Raw genomic sequence first — 21,607 nt, 5'->3', positions numbered from 1 at the left:
GTTGGCTTCTAGTGTTTAAAGGGATGTCATTATGGGGAGGGATTAGACTTTACTTGTTTGGCCATGGAATGATTGAAGAGCTATTTCAAAGAGGCAAATTTAAACTTAATGTTAGGGGAAAAGCTTCCTAACCATTAGAACTGCAAGAATTGGAATGAATAAGGCGTCAAGTAGACACCATCCTTACTGGGTATGCTCTAATGCGTTTGCTTTTTGTATACAGAGGCTGAACTGCATAGTCTCTGGAGGGCCCTTCCAGTTTTTAGATCTTACAGTTCTGTGAAGTTTGAAAAGTGACATTTAGTCATGTCCAAATTTGACAGAACAGAAAACCCAAGTACAAAGAAGCAATGCAGGGATTTATTCCACCCCTTTAGTGGTGTTTCTTAATTATTTTTTTAAATATCTTTTTTTTCCTATTATTAAAGATTTTATTTGAGTTTTACAATTTTTCCCCCAATCTTACTCCCCCTCACAGAAAGCAATCTGTCAATCTTTACTTTGTTTCCGTGTTGTACAATTGATACAAATTGAGTGTGATGAGAGAGAAATCATATCCTTAAGGAAGAAACAAAAAGTATAAGAGATAACAAGATCAGACAGTAAGGTATCTTTTTTTTTTCTAAATTAAAGGGAATAGTCCTTGAACTTTGTTCAAACTCCACAGTTCTTTATCTGGATAACAGATGGTATTCTCCATTGCAGACAGCCCAATATTGTCCCTGATTGTTGCACTGATGGAATGAGCATGTCCATTAAAGTAGATCATCACCCCCATGTTGCTGTTAGGGTATACAGTGTTTTTTTGGTTCTCCTCATCATCAGCATCAGTTAATGCAAATCCCTCCAGGCTTCCCTGAATTCCCATCCCTCCTGGTTTCTAATAGAACAATAGTGTTCCATGGCATACATATACCACAGTTTGCTAAGCCATTCCCCAATTGAAGGACATTTACTTGATTTCCAATTCTTTGCCACCACAAACAGGGCTGCTATAAGTATTTTTGTACAAGTGATGTTTTTACCCTTTTTCATCATCTCTTTAGGGTATAGACCCAGTAATGGTATTGCTGGATCAAAGGGTATGCTCAATTTTTTTGCCCTTTGGGCATAGTTCCAAATTTCTCTCCAGAAAGGTTGAATGAGTTCACAGCCCCATCAGCAGTGTAATAGTGTCCCAGATTTCCCATAACCCTTCCAACAATGATCATTATTGGCCAATCTGAGAGGTGTGAGGTGGTACCTCAGAGAAGCTGTAATTTGCATTTCTCTAATAATGATTTAGAGCAATTTTTTCAGGTGACTGTGGATTGCTTTGATCTCCTCATCTGTAAATTGCCTTTGCATATCCTTTGACCATTTGTCAATTGGGGAATGGCTTTTTGTTTTACAAATATGACTCAATTCTCTGTATATTTTAGAAGTGAGTCCTTTGTCAGAATTATTAGTTGTAAAGATTGTTTCCCAGTTTACTACATTTCTTTTGAACTTGGTTACAGTGGTTTTATCTGTGCAAAGTCTTTTTAATTTAATGTAATTGAAATCATCTAGTTTGTTTTTGGTGATATTCTCCATCTCTTTCTTGGTCATAAACTGCTCCCCTTTCCATAGATCTGACAGGTAAATTGGTCTTTGATCTTCTAATTTGCTTATAGTATTTTTTTTATGTCTAAATCCTGTAACCATTTGGATCTTTGGTGTTTCTTAATTCGATGGGGAAAATGAAGTTGCAGAGAAATACTTGTCCTTGGAAAGCTTTATAGTACAAAGCATTACTTAACTTACATAGTTAGGATTATATGTCATTAGTTGTGGCCTTTGAGCATTTACTGTGGTTGAATGCTTTAAATTGGTTGGAAAAATTTGTTTTGAAGTCATTTTTTTTTCATAAAATTCTCACATTTTCTTTAGAAGTACTTTTTGGAAGTAGGATCAATTTTTCATACATTGATTCAATTACATCTGCTGTTATAGGTATTAAGTCTGAAAAGTGAGACATTATTGTAAATTTATATAAATCATAAATCAGATACAAGGGATCATTGACTTGAACTTTCAAGTGAACTTCATAAAGTTAAACTTATTATTTATATCACCTTAATTTAGAGAAGTCAGTTTAATTAGAAGATCATGTGTGAGTGCTGAGGAGGTAAAAAGTTCCCTGTTCTCATGGAATTCTAATTTATCACGTTTTTGAACCCTTTATTTTCTTGGATAATGCTGCTTATCTCATGAGGTAAATTTGAAGAAAGCTCTTTATAAACTTATGCACTTATACTCTCAGTGTAAAAACTGTAAAAATTATACTCTGTAACAATGAATATTATTAGTATTAGAAAATGTGTAAAGGATTAATTTCCCCCTTCTTAATAGTTTGTTTCACTGTTGCTAAGAGCTCATTCCTTTAGAAAACTTGTTAAAATGTCTGAATTAAAAGAAAATTTTAGTATAATATTGGTAATGAATTCTAATTATTCTGTTTCTACTAAAATTTTTTCAGGGATAGAGTTTTATTCTTTTTTTTAGCACTAATCTAACATTTTCCTTGGTAGATTTCTGCTGAGAGATAGGTCTGTCCTGAGAGATGTTTTTAAAGCAAGCCAAGATGAAGCTAAAAAATCTTAAAGTATAGGTGCTAGGTGGTGCAGTGTGGATAGAGCACCAGTCCTGGAATCAGGAGTACCTGAGTTCAAATGCGGCCTCAGTCACTTAATAACCTAGCGGTGTGGCCTTCGACAAGCCATTTAACCCCATTTGCCTTGCAAAAACCTAAAAAAAAAAATCTTGAAGTATGTTATATAAATAGTACTTCTACTGCATTTTATTCTAATCAAGTAACTTGATTCTGTGATTGACCCTGGATTAAAAAGTGCCTTCAAGAATTTTCTGTTCTTTGTAAGAAATCAAATTACAGTGCTTGGCTTTCCTCTATCTCTTTTAGGTCATTTGGATCCAGGATTTCTTGCAAGTGACAAAACAGCTTCTGGCAATGCACAACTCAATGAAGAGATTAATATTGCCTCTTCTGACAGTGAAGTAGAGATTGTGGGAGTTCAAGAACATGCAAGGTAGGATAGTAATTTTTTTCATTTAAAATTTTGAGTTTTACTTTCACTGGGGTTAAAAAAACTAAAACCTCTTTCCTAACTGTAACCTTCCCCTCTCCCCAAGAAACATAAAGGGAAAGGACTGACCAAATGATTTGGCCAGTATGAGTGGGAGGTCTTGTTCTGTAGAGGGGTCTTCTTCCTTTTAAGAACGTAGAAGTTACTAAATTCAGGAGTATATAGTACAACATTGTTTCACATTTTGACAGATCAGCTAATGCAGGAGTAACATTCTTTTTAGATTTAACAATTTCAAACTGCACTAAGACTTTTGGAATGCTCTGTATATTTAAATGGGTTACTGCTGCTGTTTTCCTTCCTAATTTCTAGAGCTTAGGAACATAACTTGAAATGACTGAACGAAAGGGAACTTTTGAAAGCTAAGACCCTGGGTAATGTTAGTTTTCTCTCTTTTACAAATGAAGAAGCACCATAAGATTTTTGTCGTTATTCTTAACTCAGTTTTCTCTTCTTTTAACTTTAGCTTAACTGATACTGGTAGTTAAAAATCAAAGATATGCTTTAAACTCTCAAATGCTTTTGTAAAAAGTAGATAATCAAAATGGAAGTTCATTATTAGGTCCATCTCCTACCATTTGCTATGCATTTGAAGTGCCATAATTCTGGACCAGGCATTGATGAGGTGCTGGGAATTCAAAGACTGAAATGATCCCTGACCTCAAGGAACTGACATTCTGTTGCTTTTCACTTGACTAAATGAGATAATATCACAGTACCTGGTACAGATTGTATCCTTCCTTTTCCTGTTTCCACCTAGTTCTTTTAGAGATCTGGGATGTTCAGAAAAGCCTAAAAAATTAACTCAGTTTCTTCTCATTGTTTCAAATAAATTTGAAGTAGAAAGGAAATCCAATCTATTATCTATGTTTAGTGGATATATTTTTTTTTTTGAGATGTGTTTGTAATGAGAGCTAATATGGAACCAACCTTTCAGAGAAATCTGTTCCTTGATACAGTGAGATTTATTCTGACAATCATAAATTCAGCATTTTGGATTTGACTTGGCATTTTCCCCTTAGTGGAATTTTTCAGAGAATATCATGAATCTTCTTTGATTCTACATATTCCTTTATCACTTGTTTTCCAATCTTTTCTCCCGTCATTCTTTTTTCATTCTTTTCTTTCTTCACCATCTCTAAATTTTGTTTCCTCTTCTCCATTCTGTTTTCTTCTCTTTTATTAATTTTTTACTATTCCTACTCCATTGCATCTTATTGTACAATTTACTGACTGTCAGAAATATCTTTGAATTTTGGCTACCTCTTTTTTCTTTTATACTATATTTCTTTTGTACTAGTTTCTACATTTTGACTCTTAAAATATCTCCTTTGATTGTTCATCTTATTTTCCTCCCAACTTCCATGTTTCTCTTGTGTTCATATTTTATCTATTTCCCATTGGATTCACACTTTTTTCTTTTATCATTTTTAGTATTACCTTCTTACTAACTTGACCTTACTAGGAAGAGGTTAGAGCTACTCATTTTCCCTAATATTATTCTATTCTTTGCCATTTTTCTTTTATATTAAATACTCTTCCATGTCTTCTTAGCTATTATTAGCCTTATGATATTCAACTCTATAATGAGCTTCTTTCTCCTTTTTCTCATCTATATAAAATTCCTTCTAAATTTTTTCTGTTTAAAATTTCTCTTTCAGGCCCATGTCCAGACTTATTCAGGTTCAGCTAATACATTTTAAATATTAGTTTAAAGCTAGTACATTTTAAATATTAGGTTTTTTAATTTTGATCTCCCTATTATTTCCTTTTTCCTTCATGTCATTTAGAATAACATCAGTTAGAATTACCATATAATACAATTAGCACTTTTGCCCTTCATTGATTTCTTCTTATCTAATACAAAATTTAATTTATCCACTTCCCAATAAAAGTAATAATCACACTATTTCTACCTTTACTCCTTCCCAAATCTCCCATTTCTTTTCTTTCTTCATGACTAGGCACATCATTTAATTAATAAAGCTCATGTCTATCTTGGTGACTTCTGCTTTTTCACAGTTTCCTAAGACCATAAACCTAAATTATCTAGCTATATCTCTTCCTCTGTTTTGCTTCTCCAATCTACCTTCCATCACAAAGACTTGACTTTACTTTCATGCCTAAAATCTTTTACCCACACTGACTAAATTGAAGAGCTCTCAGGAAAAATTGAAAAATTTCACAACAATTCTATAAAATTTTCTTTTTGTCTTGCTAAATTCTGTGATTTTTGTCCTCTTTGTTTACCAAGATTATAAGTTCACTGAATAAAGACATATGGTCTCAGTTTTGTATAAAGCCAAATGAATAAATGTAAAATGCCAGTGTATCTTGCAGCATTCTCTTCTGTTCTTTTAAACCCTGAAATATAAGAAATGAGTCTTTGGTTCTGTATGTTTATTAGAAATTTATTCTTCCCACAGATGGCAAATACATTTTAAAAACAATATGGCATTTCAAAGCCCATTCAACCAAAATGCTGGTTTTTTCCCCCCATTTTACTCACAATTGAAGCATTTAAACTGACCCAAGCACATGCGTGTGGACATAGTCCTTGGGACTCTGAGGATGTCTTCATTGACCGTGTTCTTTAGGCCTTCCACAATTGCTGACCTGCTTCCTTTTCAGTGTTTTCCATATTAAACATGAAGGCTGAAGGGCATGAAATGGATGGGGAGGCTTTCTTTTTGGTTGCGTCAGAATTGCACCTTTTGGTTGCTTGTATCTTATCTGGAATTTATTTCTCTTGCAGGTCTAGGGTTGCAGTTATGAAGTATTGATGGGCTTCTGGCAGGGTTATCGCATGGAAAAAGGTTTTAGGTTTTGATCCACATCTTTTTGTTCTAGTTTGATGTGCATGCCCAGTCAGATGTTTGTTTGGATTTAGTTGTCCTGTTCTCATTGTACTTTCCTATCCATGTTACACATTGTTACTGAAGTTTTGAGGATTTATGAAACTCAGGCTTTGTCCTTGAGTGGTTGTTTGGGGGGTTGTGTTGACTCTGAGTCTGGGGGTTTGGTGCCATGTTTCCTCTCTGGAAGTGTTTTGGTATTTGAATGGAATCATTTTGGTTATGATGTATGTGCCTTTTTATTTGAATAGTTTCTTTTGCTTGCATGTTAAACTCTTTCCCTGCTCCTTTATTTGCAATTGTGATATGTTCACTTAGATTCCACATTTCCTTTATGTAGTTCTACACTAGAAAGCATGCTTTCTGAGCTAATAGTTGAATGAAACCTTGCTGATGGCTGCTTTGTGTTGATGAATAATGCACTGAATTTCTTTTCTTTATCCAAACATCATCATTTCCATTTGATATTTTGTGGGCAACTTGGTTTCAGTGTGAGATATTATCATTATCTTTTGGATTATCAGATTACAAGAAAAAATTTCTCTTTCAATTAGATGGAAATATTATCATCCTTCCTGGTGTTGCCCTGAACTTATTCAGTCATATATAGGGTTCTGTGCTTTGTCTATCTCCCTTTTTGACAAACTAAATGAGTTTCTGATCCCACTATAATAAGTATATAAATGCTAAATATTTTCTTAATCTTGTATCATATCACTGAGTTAGGGATATCCCAACTTTCTCATCTTCCTTGAACCCTGTCAGTGTTTTTTCCCAGATGCTTGTTGTGTTCAACTTTCCATGGTTAGCCTTTTTACTCAGACTTTTAACACCTTTGGTCATCAACACTAATAGTTACTTAGGTACTTAACCAAATAATTGATGGGAGATGGAAAAACTTTTGCATAATAAGGTAAAAACTTCCTAGAAGCTAATACATCTATTAATGACAAATGTTAAAAATCAAAGGAAGGAAAGTGTAAGATTTGGAGCCCACGGTCAGAAATATTTCCATGAAATAACAAGCAGCCACTTAGTATTATAGCAGGAAAAGTAAATAGGAATGTTTAAACAAGTAGTGCAAATTGTGAAACCCCTTTTTTTTAAAAAAAACTGGCTTCAGTGGATAAGAATATAAGGTGACTATGTTCCTCTAAAACAGGGAAAGGTTTTAAGGAAAGGTTTTTTTTTTGTCAAGTGAGTTAATATGTCATTGTGGAACTAAAAGTTTGATTGCATTGTACTTCTTCCTCATCCTCTCCTCTTGTCACATGCAAATGAAAATAGAGTAATCCAAAAACTTTAGTGGAATTTTAAGTCATTAAAACTCAAAACAATGCTCAGACTTTTAGTATACTGTACATTTGAGTAGGGGGGCAAGGGGGAAATGGAGAGTGAGGCAGTTGGGTGCCTAGTGTCACATAGCTAGTCACTGTCAAATGTCTGAAGCCAGATATGAACTCAGGTCCTCCTGATTCCAGGACTAGTGCTCTATCTACTGCACCACCTAATTGCCCACAAACTATGTTTTTCTTGTGTGTGTGGGGGGTAATTCTCAAATTGATCCAGTTCATTTAGCTCATTTGCTCCGCTTTTGACTTCTGTGGGCCATATCACAAAAGGATATATAAATTACATGAAAATTTCCTTTTTATTTTGATTCCTATAAAATTATGATCATTACACTTGATCCTTCACAGCACTTATCTCCTGTGCAGTCTTTTCCTATGGATTCTTCAGTTTTCTATAAGCTTTTAACTGTTCCTTGTATGAATTCAGTCATCCTATTAACAGATATTATTTGTGTGAGGCTTTAGGGGGAAAATCTCTTTATTATTTCATTGGTATCTTATAGTTTTCCAGCAAATATTTCTCATGTACAGTTCTTCTATTTTCACATTTGTCCATTGTTGAGTCTCATACTGTTTTCTTTATTTCCTTATTCAATACTTTAAGTTGCCATTAGGTTGAGAGAGAGTTTTAAGATTCTTAGATCAAAACTCTTCTATAGCTTAACCAGTCAGACTGGGAATACTAAAACTGGGCTGATTTTTTTTTTTTGATACTGTGCTTCTTGGATTCTTAATAGCGTTATACCAGAAATTAGCCTTAAAATTATATTCACAGGTTTATAGTAATCACCAATTTCAGAAAAGACATCAAGTTATTTATATCTTAGCAACAATTTTAAATGATGCCACCACTATTGACTGGGAGGAGGAAATTATTCCTTGGTAACCCAGTTGGCAAAGGAGTAGTTTTCAGACTAATTCCCCAATAGAAATAGGAGTTCTGTTTCAGGAACTTAAAGTTCTTGTGTTCAGGACAAAGTATATACACTCATAGAAGCAATTCTGGCATTGGTCCCTGGTCATCATCACTAATCTAGTGCTCTTCTGAACTAGGTTGGGCTTGTAGTATTTCAGAATTGAAAGTTCCAAGAACCCCAACACCACTTTTTGTGTACAGATAGTCGTAGCATCTTCTGAGCCCTGCTTTGGGAACCAGTATCACTGTTGTCAGACCACCTGTTAGATTTCATTTAAGCTCAATTAGGGATAGTCAGTTCTTAAGATGGAAGGACACAAGTGGTAGTGATCCCATCAGCTGCCCTCTTTCTATCTGACTTAGAATTTCATCCTGGGAAACTTACAGAGCCTTTCAAGGAATGTGAAATCCAATCTGTTCATGATTCTTTTTCTCTCAAATAGCCCTTAAAGGCATTTCTCAGTTGGATAATTCTGTCCCACCTCCCTCTTTGAGAGTTTGAATCCAGCAGATCAGAACTCTGTTGATCTTGTTTCCCCAGATAGGCTGTGATAGAAAGGTGCCATATTTATTCTTTGTTTTTTTAGGACTAGGAATTCACCCATATGTAAATTCTAGTATCAGGAATCTTCATTGGTTGAATCTGTGTTGTAGTATTGTTGTAACTGCCTTTTAAGTCATATTGCCAAAATTGATATTGTAGTTGTTAATGTTATCATTATTATCATCATCATCATCATCATTTTTTTTTATTATTGGTGAACATGCATCATCTATTGCTCTGAGTTAATATTAGGTCTTAATTTTTTTTTGTTTGTTTTGTTTCCCTTTAGCAATTATCTAATGTATCTTTTGGTTTAAGGATCTCAAATTACATTTAAGATGAAGATAAAACAAAAAAAATAAGTCACTCCAAGAATGAGAAGGGGACAGGGACTGTCATTTCATGCCAGGTCTCCCTTTATAATGAAAATAATGGACTTCCCCAGAAATGATATGGCACATACTCACAGTTGACCAGTGACAGAGCCTTGACAGTTCAGAAGTATCATATGTATATACATATATACATACATATATACATATATATATATATATACACACATACATATTTAAATATATTCGTCCAATGTTGTGATCCTTTGCTTTTTTTTGTTAAACCAACCATACCTGTTACATACATACATACATGATGTGTTTTGGATTACATGAATATTCATGTCAGACTTGTCTTAGTAGTAAAGGCACCAGTCAATTCAAGTGAGACTACATTGTTTTACATCACAATATTTGGAGCAAATATCTGCAGAATTAACTTTCCTTTTTGGTATTTCTTTGTAGGTGTGTACATCCAAGAGGTGGTGTGATTCAGAGTGTATCTTCATGGAAGGATGGCTCAGGCTTACAATATTTTAGCAGTCGGCAAACACAATCATGGACATCCGTGACTCCTCAGCAGAATTGGTCTTCACCCTCGGAAGTAGTTGATCTCACCTTGGATGAAGACAGCAGACGGAAATACCTACTGTAATACGATGTCATTGTGTTTCTTCCCCACTGTACCCTTCCTTTTCTCTTTGGCACAGAAGTTCATTGTCATTGCTTCAGATTCAGAAGCCCTGCTCTTGGCATTTGTGGAATTGAAACTTGTGGAGAACTATCCCTTTAAAAAAAACACTGAGGTTTTATCTTTTAAAAGTCATTTAGGAAAATGAAGGACTCTTTCCCTCCTTCATTAGGAAGAAGAGAGATAGTGATGAATTTTATGGAGGAAAAAAAACTGCAGTTATATGTGGTGAATGTTGGTCAGAGGAAATGCTATCTAGCTCTACCTTCCTCACTCCTGATAGAATAATATGAGTTTTATAACAAGGTGAATTGTAACTGGGGCTTTAGAACCTTGTATTTCTCTCTGTGAGTGAAATTATAACCTACAGGATTAGCTCTTCCTTTCCTTCCCAGGGCCCTCCTGCCCCCCAGGGCATTTGCACATTTCTCAGTCAGGTTCTTTTCTTGGCACTCAGTAGGACATGTGTTTTAACAGCTTGTCCTTTTAAGCAGAAAACAGGAGCTTTACTGTTTTTCTCTTAACTTCGTTTTCTGCTCCCTTTTCTGACTACTCCCCTGACTGGTGACTTGCCACAACTTGAATGACATTGCTCTGATGTTGTGATCACAAATGCTGTTAAGTTGACTTCTGTTGATTTCTTGTTTGCAATAACTTTTAACTCCGAAAAATGAGCATTTCTTGACTAGTAGTTACTTCCAGGATAATATTTTTCTGAGGAGGATTGGTATCAATGAGAAAAAAAAATCTCCATTCTGATTCTATTGACTTTTTTTTTCTGGTCTACTCAAATATAACTGGAAAATGTATAAAGGTGAAACTGGGAACCTATTACCTGGGCTTGAAGAGAAAGAGGCCAGAGTTGGGAGGCTATAGGAGCTCCTGAGCTTGCATAGCATTTGGCAAGAGAGTGAAGTGCCTTCTTTCATAGTGAGTCTCTCCTTGTAGGGCGTAGTCCATAAACGCTCATTATATATAAACTGATGCCTAACTGGTCTTGGGCTTGGGTATCTTTCTCCTTCTGACCTTTAAAAAATATTAATATAGGCCATAAGAAGCACATGATGCAACATTCTAGATTTTACATAAATAAAAGTAGGGAAAATTCGGGAAATGCCAAAGTTGAGATTTTTGTGACATTGTTAGCCACTTGGTATCTAGGATTTATATCATTTATTGTTCATATTTCTAGAAAGCAATAGCTTTGATTACACCATGTATAGAGGTGGGGTAAAGTGATGTTGCTTTCAGAACCTCCTCACCTTTTGTTTTTTTCTTAGCCTTTTCTTTTTGGTTTTCTGGTAATTCAACTATCGGTAAGTTGCTTTACCTATAACCCTTAATGCATCAGAGGCTATTGCTTATCATAAGAGCATGCATGAGAACTGCACATTCAGAATAGTCTGCCTGACCCTATTTATCTAACATTTAAAGTACTTTATTTTTTCTAATACATAATTGCTTAATGAACCCTTTCTACTCTCTTAATGTCCTCTTCGTAGAGGGATATGGTTTTGATCATATGTTCTTTGATCAGTTCCTTTCTCTGATATTTTTTATTTGTTTTTGTTTTCCATCACTTGCTCAGTTTCAGGCTTTTGAGATTCTAGTTTATGAATCTTAATTTTGTCTTGTACATGGGCCTCTTGGCAAAGCTAAAGACCAAAAACGAGGCCAAAACAGAAACATATTCCAATCTGACTGTTAATAACATCCTCAGACTGTTCACGTTTAATTTCGGCATTATTTTATTAAATACTTTGTATATCATAAGCTGTTATTTACTTAGCTTAAAGTACTTTGCCAAGCTGAATGCACACCTCTTAATCTGTTTTTCAAGGAAACCAACTTGAAGAGGACAGGGTGTATCATGCCATATCATTTGAAATTTGTTTAGATTTTCTTCCCAGACTCCTGTAAAACTCCTTTGAAGTAAATACCATTAACAGTGAAAGTTCAGTTTAAAAAAATTATTTCTTTAGCTCACTGTAGATGGGCTATAGAAGCTACACATTGTTGACCCATTTACAACAAATTCTCTACATAGCATATAATCTCAGTAAGGGGGGAGGGGCTTGTTTGTAAATAAATGTTTGAATTGTAAGTAGGAAAAGGAGAGTTGAGCTATTCCTAAGTTCACTTCTTTTGATCTACCTACAGGTAGTACCTTTCAACTTTTATTGCCTCTTCCCTCTTTATATGTCAAATTCTCCCAATCAGCTAATAGTCTCCAAAACAAAATGGTGGTGGAAATAGAGATCTGGGAACTAAGAAGAGGAGAGAGATGGTAATGTCATGAACATTATTCTCATTCTTCTATGGTATTTGGAGCCCATCTTTTTTGCATACTGATTTGTCAGAGATTCTGAGCACCAGTTATTTCCTTGCTAACCCCTGCAGACTGGAGATATACTTTTAAGCAATGTACTAATTTTTATAAAATTCCATGGTGAGAAAGCAATTTAGACAGCCCTTGGAATTCTTTCTTATGAGATTATATCTATATACATTTTTTATTTAGTAGCACAAAAGAATTAGAAAAATTCCCCTTAGTAGCTTACAGAGACAGTGTTCTATTCAGAGTTGCTTTTGTGCTAAATAGTACAGCTAGGCCACAAATTGGTATGTATCCCAAATTAAAAAATAAAATAGAATTTGAACCAATGACTATGTATTGTATGATCATGCCCTATAAGATGTAGTTGCTGCTTTTTGGAATCTGCTATTTTGGTTTTTTGCTTTTTATTTTATTTGAAGGGGCCAAATTAATTGGACACCCTTTTCTTTGCAATTGAGTATCCATAATACTGGTATCATTGTACCAATTATGAATACATATCTTTTCCTGATTTGCTAATTTAGTAATGTGCATCATTTTTAGCCAGTTAGCATTGTAGGTAACTCAGAGGGAAAAACAATTTGTTAGTTACCTGCCTTTTTCTATTTCATGAGGTGTCTGAGGGAATTGAGGACATAGTTTAGCCTTTCCTGTTAAAAATAAATAAGCAGAGCCCCCCTAAATTCCTGTTTTCCAGTATGTATATGATGTGACTTCATGTATATATAAAAACAACTGCGCCCTAACCAAACTTCCTCAGATTGTGCACTGTTTATAGTTTAAAATAATCACGTATCTTAGTCTCATGCTGTTGGATTTGTTTTCCATTTTATTTAAAACACTACATATTTCTTATTCTTTTAACAAATTTTAAAGGGTAGTGATCTTTTAAAAAAAACACACCCACAATCACTGGATAGTTAGGAAATGTTATTCTGTTTGTTTTTGTTTTATATTTTAAAGAGAGCAAAGGACAGCAAAGCTTTTTTTTTTTTTTTTTTTTTTTTTTTTTGCTCCTCTCACCAGGAAAGTGAAATGTTAGCCATTGTGTGGCTAGGAACCAATAATGCACTTGGTGGTTTAACAGATCTACTGTTGCTGGAGTTTGAACTTGGAACTTGATGCAGTGAAGACAAATCATTGCTTAGAATTAATGTTTTAAAATGTGCAACTTTAGTTTTAAAAGAAATTTGGTTCTTCTTTACATTCATTATTTAGTTCTTGTTTCCATCTAGTATTTAATGGTCTTTGAGAAAAAATAATAAAACAGAGTGTTATATATATATTTTTTGGTGCAAGATAAGACCTTCTGTTTTTTGAAATAAGTCTGTAGCATAAAGGTTAAACTATTTTAAGACAAAATAAAATAGAGTGTATTTAAACAATAATATTTGTCTGAGATGTTTTTTCTTCCTGTTTCACTCAATAGGGTGGTGTTTAAAGTGTTTCCAGATTCAATTACCATCTCTTAGAGCTCAAAATTTATCTATCTTGCCCCAGACTTTCTCCTGACTTCCAATCTCACATTTCCAGCTGCCTTTCAGACATCTCAGATTGGATGTCCAGGAACTATATTAAGCTCTAAATGTCTAAAACAGAACTCATTATCATCCTACCTAAACCTTTCCCTCCACCTACCTAACCTATTGCTGATGCAGCACCATCTTTCCAGGGCCTACAAGTCATCCTGGACTCCTCACTTCCCCCTCCACCCCCCCACCCAATATCCAAATTGTTGCCAAGGCCAATGGCCATTTCACCCTTGCAACATTTTTTGATTATGCCTCTTCTCCTTTTCAGTCTTTTAGCAGCGCCGTAACCAATAAATTGCTTCTAGGATTAAATACAAAATGTTCTGTTTGACATTCAAAGCCCTTCCTTTATAATTCAACACCTTCCTACTTTACCAGGCTTGTTAAACATTAATTCCTAATATACACTCTTGGATCCAGTGATATAGGCTTCCTGGCTATTCAGTGAACAAGCTATTCCATCTCTTGGTTCCAGGTTTCTCTGGCTGTCCCCCATATTTGGAATGCCCTTTAGTCTCTGTTTAGACTACCTGCCCTAGGGTCTGAAGGACTGAATTCAAATCTCGCCTCAGACACTTCGCATTGCTGTGTGATCCTGGGCAAATCACTTAACCTTGATTGCCTCTCATCCAGCTACATATCCAGTTATCCTGATTCATGTCTGACCACTGGATCCAATGCTCTGGAGGAGAAAGTGAGACTGGTGACTTCCACAGCACCCCTTCACTCAAATCCAATTCATGGGCTTGTCATGACATTATCTCCCTGATGTCATGGTCTTTTTTATGAATGATAAACAACAATCTTGAATATAGACAGTTTTTGACTGGGTGTGATTGCTGCACATGATACAGCTTCTTGGAGGCCAGGTGAGAGTTGGATGATAGGTGGACTCCAAAGGTGGATGAGCAGCCCTGAAAAAGAGCTTATCTAGACCTCACACTAGAGTGTTAGGCCTCCCTGAGCACTTTTTACACCTCAATGAAGCTAAACCAGCTTGAGAATAACTGACATGCCTCAAACCCATTGGTGACTTAGGGGAATGTTTTCTCCAAGCATGTGAAGGCTTCCCCTGGTAAAATGGTCAGATGAGAATGATTTGTTCCGAATGGCTATGAAGGCAGCTGTGTGTAAGTACTCCAAGTTAGGACAGACTTCATAGATCCCAAGGTCACCCACTGCGTCCTGGACTATTGCTAGTCAATTTGATTTGTCCTGCCATTGAATTTTGATGACTGTGGATGAAAGAGTGATGCTGATGATTTTGTGCAACTCTGCCTCACTTCATTCTAATTCACGTGGAAGTCAAGACTACCCATCACATGGTGATGTCATTGGTCCTCCCTGAAATCAAAGTATGAACAACAATTCTGAACATAATTTGCTTTATATATATTTGTGCAAAGTAGATACCTAATAAATATTGATAGATTGAAAAAGGAATAATACTCATTAACATTCAACATCCTTTCTTGAAATTTCTATTATAGTTCTGGACGCCAATGTCGATTTTTTTAATATTAGCAGGATCCCTCTAGCTTTCACTTTGCAAAGTGGTTTGAATATGGCATGTTTTCAGGGGGAGAGATGAGAAAAACCTCAAGTTTTTATGATTGCTTCTAATGGAGTATTGAGTTCAGGGATTAAAATCAGATTCACATGAACATGTCAGGAAAGGGAGGTTCAAATTTTATCTCATACCCTAGTTGTGTGACCCTGGGCAAATCATTAACTCTGTTTGTCTCAGTTTCTCATCTGTAAAGAAAAGAAAATAGAAAACTACAGTCTTTGCTAAGAAAACCCCAAATGAGGTCAAATGAATCAGATACAACTGAATGACAAGTTTTCAAAAAGCACTGATAAATCGCTACCTCCCTCACTACTACTACTACCACACTAGTGCTACCATTACAACTACTACTACTGCCACTACCATTATTATCACTACTACTACTACTACTACTACTACTACTACTACTACTGCTATTACCACTACCACTTCCACCACTACCTCAACCACAGTTACTACTCCATATCACTACTTATACCACTACAATTATTGTTGACCACTACCACCACTACTACTACTGCTAGTACCACTACTTTTTTCTTTTGGTTTTTGCAAGGCAATGGGGTTAAGTGACTTGCCTAAGGTCAGACAGCTAGGTAAGTATTATGTGCCTGAGGCTAACTTTGAATTCAGGTCCTCCAGACTACAGGGCTCTGGTGCTCTATCCCCTTCTACTACCACTACTCCCACCACCACCTTCACTACTAATACTACTACTACTACCACCACCACCATTACTACTCTACTAATCACTACTATTCATTTGCTCTTTTGTTGATTTGATAGTTTAAATCTCTTTAATCAAATTGACATCGATTTTATTGTTCTTTTTAAAGAACAAACTTTTAGATTTATTTCTAATTTCTTTAATTTTTTTGTTTTGCTTATCTATTTCTCTAGCTTTTGATAGCTCCTCTTTTGTGCTTATTTTAGGTCAGAATCAGAATTTATTAAACACCTACTATGTGCCCACATGATTATTAAACTCTAAGGATATAAAGGAAAACCTAAGACAATCCCTGCCCTTAGGGATTCACAATCCAAAGGGGAGAAGCTGAAAAAGCAGTGAAGGAGGTGAGAGGTGGAATTCCTTTAGCCAGTGTAGAAAATAATCTGAGGAGGAATGAGTGACTTGAGTAGATTTCATTTTGCAGAACAAGTTTATGGAGAAACTCATTTTAGGCTTGTTTGTATATTGGCTTTCTAATTTTAAAAGTGCATATTCAGTTCATTAATCCTTCCCTCCCTCTACCATTTTGTTGATAAATGTTAGGGGATTTTTTTCCCCCCTTAAGGACTACTTTAGTTGTTTACCAGAAATTATGTTTCATCATTAAAATTTTCTTTCACATAATTATTGTTTTTATGATTCATTGTTTGACCTACTCATTATTTAGAATTTCATTTTTAAATAGCCATTTGGGTCTTTGTCTTTTGTGAGTCCAGAAGCAATGATTATTTTCATTATGTTATAGTATGTAAAGGATGTAGTTAGTATTTCTGCCTTTTACATTTATCTAGTGATTTAATTCTTCACCTCATAGAATTCCTTTCCTCTGTTCCCCTTTAACTTGTTCTGTTAGTTTTAAAATTTTAATTTTTTGTGCCTTTTTCTAAAGATGTTTTCTTTTCCTCAGTCTATTTACCTTCCTTTTCTGCCTGTTCTACACCTTTATTTTTTGATTCATGTCCCTTTTACGTATTTAGTCCTTTAGTCTCTGTATTCCTCGTGGAAGGTCAAGTATAGAAGCTGAAGCTTAGATACTCTTGTCATATAATGAGAAAACAATTCATTGGAAAAAGCCCCTGATCTTAGGAAAGATTGAAGGGAAAAGGGAAAGAGGATGGCAAAGAATTAAAAATAGAAAGGGTCATGGAATGAACATGAGATTGGACAGATTTTAGGAGATATGATCAGTGGGATCACGAAGAGTTGATTATCTGAACAACAAATGACTGTCTTGGAGGGGGCAAGGGAAAGGAAACTGAAGAAAGTTTTTGATATGAAAAATTTATTTTAAAAAATAAAATGAAAAGATGCATGCTTTCCATTCCAACTTCACCCAAAACCTTTTCAAGAAATCCAGTGAGAAACTAGAGAAAGTGACTTCTTCCAGCTTACAACTGCATTAAAAGAAAAAAAAAATTCATCTCGCAGTTACTAGCAAATTTAGTATCAGCATTCTAAGCATGACCAGGGACAAGCCAAAACCATATATAGCATGCAAAACTGAGTTTGGAGGCAGCAATCACAGAGAACTCTGTGAAAGCCCCACGGTGGTCTGAAAAACCAGGCAGTATCAACACTAATCAATACCAATCAACACAAGTATAGGTGCAAGTTTTCCTTAGATCAGGATACTCCCAGCATCTTGGCCTGAGATGTCAGAGTTCCCTAGAGATCTGATGCTTTGACCTTTCAAGATCCAAAAGTCTACAGTCACAGAGAATTCAGTGTACCAAGGTTGAGACCAAACAGCGATGACCACTTCAGCCAGAGGTACAGCATGGAGGGGGTACATGCAGCAGGAGTGGGGTCCAGCCCTGGTGCAAAGCCCCATTTCAGGACTAAAGTACAAAGATTAGCGAAGCAAAGAGAATGTCAAACAGTATCAAAAAACTGTTGTAGAACTAGAGATATGACAAAGTTGACGTAATTTGAAACTAACATTCAGAACCATCTCCCAGTTGGCCTGATTCATATCTGTCTAGTGGACCCAGATTGCTCTGAGTAGAAAGTGAGTCTGGTGACTTTGCATGATACCCCCCTCACTCAAATCCAATTCACTTGCTTGTTAGGACATCAGCTCCTGATATCATGGTCTTCTTCAAGAACAAAGGGTCATCATGTGAGTTTATGTGTATATGTATGTAAGTATATAAATTCACATGTGTGTTGTGGTTTTTTTGTTTTTTGTTTCTCCCTCATATCAAATATCATTGTAAGTAAATTAATGGGTAGCTAGATAGTACAATGGATAGAGCTCCAGTCTTGGAGTCAGGAAGACCTGAGTTCAAATTTGACCTCAGATTACTAACTAGCTATGTAACTCTAGGCAAGTCACTTAACTCTCATGGCCTCACAAAAAAAGTAAATTAACAAATCTATCCCTCTCACTGTATCTTCCTAGAATAAAAATATAATAATCTGATCCTTTCTTCTTCCCCCTTGGTTATGTAGTTATATAAATGGAAATATACTTAATAATTTGTATCATTGTGCCCATAACTTTTTGCCACCATGTATATAATCTGACTTATGTTACTCTATGTATGCATGTTTTGTATCTTGATGCTCTCCTCCATTCCATATAATGGCCTTTATTTCTTTGACACCGATTGTTTAGTTTTTTTTAAGTGTAATGCAATACCAAACTTTTTTATAGTTTTTTTTTTGTAAGGCAAACGGGGTTAAGTGGCTTGCCCAAGGCCACACAGCTAGGTAATTATTAAGTGTCTGAGACCGGATTTGAACCCAGGTACTCCTGACTCCAGGGCCGGTGCTTTATCCACTATGCCACCTAGCCACCCCCAATACCAAACATTTTAAAACAACAAAAGAATCTTATAAGTGAAAGTGATGAACTTTTCATATATAATAGACACCCTGAAAATGTATGAGACAATGAGAAATAGCTGAACAAAATCAAAATTGAAAAAATAGAAAAAAGGTAAGATATTTGATGTAAAACCACAACTAACATGGAAAACAGAACAAAGAAAGCTCATTTAAGAATTATTGGACTCAGGGGCAGCTAGGTGGTGCAGTGGATAGAACACCAGCCCTGGAGTCAGCAGTACCTGGGGTTCAAATCCGGCCTCAGACACTTAATAATTACCTAGCTGTGTGGCCTTGGGCAAGCCACTTAACCCCGTTTGCCTTGCAAAAAAAAAAACCCTAAAAAATAAAAAAAAAGAATTATTGGACTCCCTGAAAACTTGGACAGAAAATTTAAAAAAATCCTCATTTATCCCCTCCCCCCCCAAAAAACTTGGGAAAATGTTGGTGGCTCTATTAATATTCCTATTTTTACCTTATGGAGAAACTGAGGCTCGGGGAGGTGAAGTGATAAATGTCAGAGTAGAATTCAAACTCAGGGAAGTGCAAATCCAGTACTCTCCACTATAGCCCAGATTCCTTTTTTGGTGCCACATTAAATCATTATCAGACATTAAGACTGTACCAGAAATAAGTTTATTAGATCTTACCTTTTCCCTATGACAGGGGGTGGGACAGGAAAAGAAGTCAAGGGTTCCCAAGAACAGATGGCAAGATTCTAGAAGATAAGATATTCATATATACAAACTTCAACAAATTTAGTGTTGCTGAAATTTAGTTCTCCTTCCCAGGACCAAGTTCCCCATCTTGTGGCCCAATGTAATTCTGCACCATAGGAACCTATTAGATCCTAGGTTTGACAGGCAGTAATGGCTTTCTAGTCCATGAAGTATGAGAAAGAGTTCTGTACGAGAAGTCAGGAGACTCAACTGTCTCTTGTGCTTTTCTAATGATTCACCAGTGCTCTTGGATAAGTCATTTCACTTCTATTTTCCCCATAAATAAAGCAAAGGGATTTGAACTAGACTTAAGGAATTTCAGAGTTAGAAGAGAGCTCAAGGGTCTGGAGTGTCCCTGAACTGGAATTCCTCATATTTTAACCTTGACAAGTGGTCACTGAGCATAAACTCAGAGATCTTCAAGGATGAGGGACTCATTGCCTTGCAAGGCAGTCCTTTTCATTTTTAGATAATTCTGTTAAGAGGACCCCCCCCCCCCATAATTGGTTCATAGGATTACAGATTTAGAGACACTTGTTCAATAACCTCATTTTACAGATGAGGAAGCTGAGGGAGGTTGTGACTTGTCCAAGCTTACACAGGTAATAAGCATCAGAAGTAAGATTCAAGAAGCATGTATTGAGCAGTTGTGAGTCAGATAGTAAGGATAAGGAGCCAATTTTTTTTTCTTAAAATATGGTGCCTTAATCTTACAATATTCTTAGAAATGTTCTAACCAAAGAGACTGTCCTCATGTTTGTTCTGAAAACAATTTTAATCTGAAGTATTGAAGCCTTAATTATCTTAAGACTGCTTTGGCTACTAAGTTACACTTACAATAACTGTTTGAACTTGTAGTCCACTGAAATCCCCAGATTTGTTCATAGGAATTGTTGTCTAGCCATGCCTCCCATCCTGTACTTTGATGGTTTCTTTTTTTAAGTCCTAGTACAGGACTTTAGGAGAATTGAGCAATATTTCCAAATTTTTCTTTGGCATGGAACTCATGGAACTGTTTCCATAATGGTTATGAATCTTGTAATACTACAATCTCCTAAGAACAAAAAATGGGAGAAACAGAGAGATTCATGGTGACTGAGAATGTTGCAACATATTTCCAATAATGACATACCTGCAGCAAGTTACAGTATAAGGAATATAATTGGGAAAGGGTAAAAAAAAAAGAGAGAAAGATGCATTCCTAACACTTAACAACTTTGGTCCTTACAACAACCATGGTGCTATTCTTATCCTCATCTTCCAGTTGAAAAAATGAGACAGATCAGAGATTAAATGATTTGCCCAGAGTCACGCAGCTAATACATAATCTAGACTGAATTAGACTCAGGTCTTCCTGACCTCAGACCCAGCACTTTGTTCTTTGTATTGTATTGTATTTTATCACTCTCTGATTGAGGAAACAGAGAGGATTCCTCTCTGATTAGAAAGAGATGGACCCTCCTGATTCCTTTCCTTCAAAGTCTAAATGCTTCCTTCATTTCCTGCACAACTCTTGGAGCTACATTCATTAGGCAATGGTTTTAAATCCTGTTACCATGGAAATCTTACATGGAGCAGGGGGGACAGGAGGGGAGAGGGAGAGATTATATTTTAAACTGCTTTCAGTCACTCAAATGAGTTTGAGATAATCGTATGAGAAAGTTGGAAGCCGGTTTTCATAGCAAGGAGTAAGAAAAAGGGCATTAAAAGGAGATGTCAGGTGTAAACAGACTAAAAAGTATCCATCAACATTTTTTTCCATTGTCCCTTATTCCAGCTAGGATTGGAATAAGATCTCTCTTAGGAGAAGGAATGAATGGTTTATGAATGGGTAGTTCAAACAAACATCAAAAATCTAATTCAGTTAGCATTACTTTACAATGAGAAACCTGAGATTCAAAGTCACACAAGTAGTTTGAGTCAATAGGGTAAGAGAATCAGCTTGGTGGTGCAATGGATAGAGCACTGGCCTTGGATTCAGGAGGACAGGATTGAATCCAGCCTCAGACACTTGCCACTGACTAGCTATGTGACCTTGGGCAAGGCACTTAACTCTGCCTCTTAGCCAGGGTCA

The 21,607-nt window shown here is 35.8% G+C and overlaps 1 protein-coding gene across 11 annotated transcripts in view; it reads left to right on the top strand.

The window, feature by feature from the left end:
- ARK2N (arkadia (RNF111) N-terminal like PKA signaling regulator 2N) overlaps positions 1 to 13,165 on the top strand; it is a 148,981-nt gene extending 135,816 nt beyond the window's left edge. For all 11 annotated transcript variants that reach the window (XM_074206052.1, XM_074206051.1, XM_074206050.1 and 8 more), the window contains 2 exons: positions 2,942 to 3,068; positions 9,590 to 13,165. In XM_074206052.1, coding sequence (XP_074062153.1) covers positions 2,942 to 3,068; positions 9,590 to 9,779 — 317 coding nt within the window. In that variant the 3' untranslated portion in view covers positions 9,780 to 13,165. The remainder of the gene's footprint in view (positions 1 to 2,941; positions 3,069 to 9,589) is intronic.
- Positions 13,166 to 21,607: the final 8,442 nt, after the last annotated feature.

This window comes from Macrotis lagotis, chromosome X, assembly GCF_037893015.1.
Source record: "Macrotis lagotis isolate mMagLag1 chromosome X, bilby.v1.9.chrom.fasta, whole genome shotgun sequence".
In the NCBI taxonomy this organism is placed as follows: domain Eukaryota; kingdom Metazoa; phylum Chordata; class Mammalia; order Peramelemorphia; family Peramelidae; genus Macrotis; species Macrotis lagotis.
Note: the sequence above shows the minus strand (reverse complement) of the source record. Positions and strands in the feature narration are given on the sequence as shown.